Genomic DNA, 2260 nt, shown 5'->3' with positions numbered 1-2260 from the left:
TGTCAGGGCGAAGAAGGAGCCGGCGACGCCGCCCGTCGTCGTCAAGCAGGAGCATGTCGACATGGCCGCCAACCTCGAAACCGGCCTCAAGTGGGCGCGGGACGACTACGTCCGGGAGAAGATGGAGCGCTAGCGCCACGCCCTCGAGAAGGGCCGTGTCATCATCCTCGAGGACAGCGACGAGGAGGTGCCGGCGCCGACCAACCCCGTCCGCCACGGCGACCCAAGACAGGGTTGCAGCAAGGACGACCACGACGACGACGATGACGACGACGTCGACTACACCGCCTTCTACAAGCTCCTCGGCATGCAATAGGCTCGAGGCGGCGGTGGCATAGTTTTATTTTTCTAAGTTTTTAAGTTACGTCTTTAATTTTGTACAAATATCAATGAAAACTGCCTAAATGGCTAAATTTGGATTTCAAAAAAGGACATCTGGGGCCAACTTCGGGCGGCGGTTGGGAACCCAATTGCCCCCACGGTGGAAATAGCGCCGGCTAGCCCCCAGGCGGCGATATTTCAGTCCCTGGGGCGCCGAACGGTTGGAGATGCTCTTAGCTCCTACTCCCTCCGCTCCTAAATATTTGTCTTTTTAGCGATTTCAAATAAACTATCATATACAGATGTATATAAACATATTTTAAAGTATAGATTCACTCATTTTGCTGCATATGTAGTCACTTGTTGAAATCTCTGGAAAGACAAATATTTAAAAACGGAAGGAGTAAGTCTCAAGAGTGTTCTTTTTTCAATGGTCAAGAGGTAAGTTGGAGAATTGTAAAAGTGCACCTGAATCATTGCGTGATCTGCAGAAATTATTTGTTTCCCGGAGAGTACCAATCGGCGACGGCATATGAAAGTTCCAGCGTCAAAAGGGACAAATTGTTGCAATAAACTGTTCCATTTGGCAATGCCGACCGGTAGAGTAATCAACTTGTCACATTATTAGGTGAAGCTAAGTACCCCACCACCAATCTTATATCCAAGTCGTCGCATTGCCATGAACCAAACAGCTCATTTGCAGATTGCAAGTACACGAGTTGTGACTTGTGAGTAGTAAAAGAAGGTCTCCGTCGAGACATACAATTCTTGATCACAGGAACCGGAAAAGATACAGGAAAAGAAAAATAATGTGCATGCAAGCTCTGAATCTTCTGAACGATGAACAAGACGTACGCACGAATTAATTGGTGTGCCTGGCCTGGAGGAGTGGCTTGATTTGCACCGGCAACAACGATCGGCTGTATATATACGGCGGCGCCGGGTCGATGATCTGCCCTCTCGCTCACATGATGGTGCAGGGGCCGGAGTCGTCGACGTAGCAGTAGGATTGCGGCGGGCAGTGGGGTGGCGGCGGGCAGTGGCGTGGCGGCGAGCAAGCCTTGGGGCAGTAGAGTGGCGGCGAGCAAGCCTTGAGGCAGTGCTTTTGCATGCATTCCTTTTTCTTCTTCTCCTCGGCCTCCTTCTTCTTCTTCTCCTCTTCCTCCTTCTTCTTCTTCTCCTCCGCCTCCTTCTTCTCGTCGCCCACCGTCACCACCGTCGCCGGGTGCTTCCCCTTGCGCAGCGCGTCGACGACCACCACCACGTCCACATCCCCCACCACCGTCAGCGTGCTCTTCTCCTCGTCGTATGCCATCGACTTGACCCCTGCCATGGACACACACGACCTTCAAGTAAGTTACAGAGGAGGACGAGCGAATCACGCCCATAGAGAGAATATTACAGACCTTTGACCTTGGACACAATCGTAAGGACGCAAGACTTGCACTTCTTGCAGACCATCGGCACCTTAAGCACCATCTGGTTCAGAATAACAGAAACGGTGACTGTGAGTGACCGATAAAATCTCAGAAACAAGCCAGGGAGGATGGAAATTAAGAGCCTGCAGAACCTTCATCTTCGCGGGCTCGCGGCGAGATTAAACTAGGATACTTGAAGGTTGCTGATTGGTGTACTCGGTATATGTGCCTGGATGCAAGCTCTCCCGAAAGCCTCCTCTCCAATGGGTGGCTTTATACTCCCTTGGTGGTTCGGACTCTGGGCTTGGTCAATTGCAACAATCATTGCCGCAGTGCAAAACCAACTTATGCAAATGCATTTCATATTGTTGTTTCTACAAGGAGATTTGAAATAAGTTTAAGTCAGTACAATAGTCGTAGTAGTAGGTGTGCAGCCCGTATGTATTCAGCCGCCATCGGATGTCGACATGATGAGAATTATCTAACACCTGCAAAAAGAAGAGCAATGCTTCGGTACACCC

At 50.4% G+C, this 2260-nt stretch overlaps 1 protein-coding gene across 1 annotated transcript; it reads right to left on the bottom strand.

Moving 5' to 3' along the window:
* Positions 1-921: 921 nt before the first annotated feature.
* LOC119281454 (heavy metal-associated isoprenylated plant protein 2-like) lies at positions 922-2017 on the bottom strand. Its single transcript, XM_037561971.1, has 3 exons — positions 1892-2017; positions 1728-1800; positions 922-1647 (listed from the first exon to the last, which is right to left on the bottom strand). Exons 1-3 carry the CDS (start codon positions 1895-1897, stop codon positions 1286-1288), a joined length of 441 nt encoding a protein of 146 aa, XP_037417868.1. The 5' UTR covers positions 1898-2017; the 3' UTR covers positions 922-1285.
* Between the last annotated feature and the right edge of the window lie 243 nt (positions 2018-2260).

This window comes from Triticum dicoccoides, chromosome 3B (assembly GCF_002162155.2).
Source record: "Triticum dicoccoides isolate Atlit2015 ecotype Zavitan chromosome 3B, WEW_v2.0, whole genome shotgun sequence".
NCBI classification, from domain to species: domain Eukaryota; kingdom Viridiplantae; phylum Streptophyta; class Magnoliopsida; order Poales; family Poaceae; genus Triticum; species Triticum dicoccoides.
Note: the sequence above shows the minus strand (reverse complement) of the source record. Positions and strands in the feature narration are given on the sequence as shown.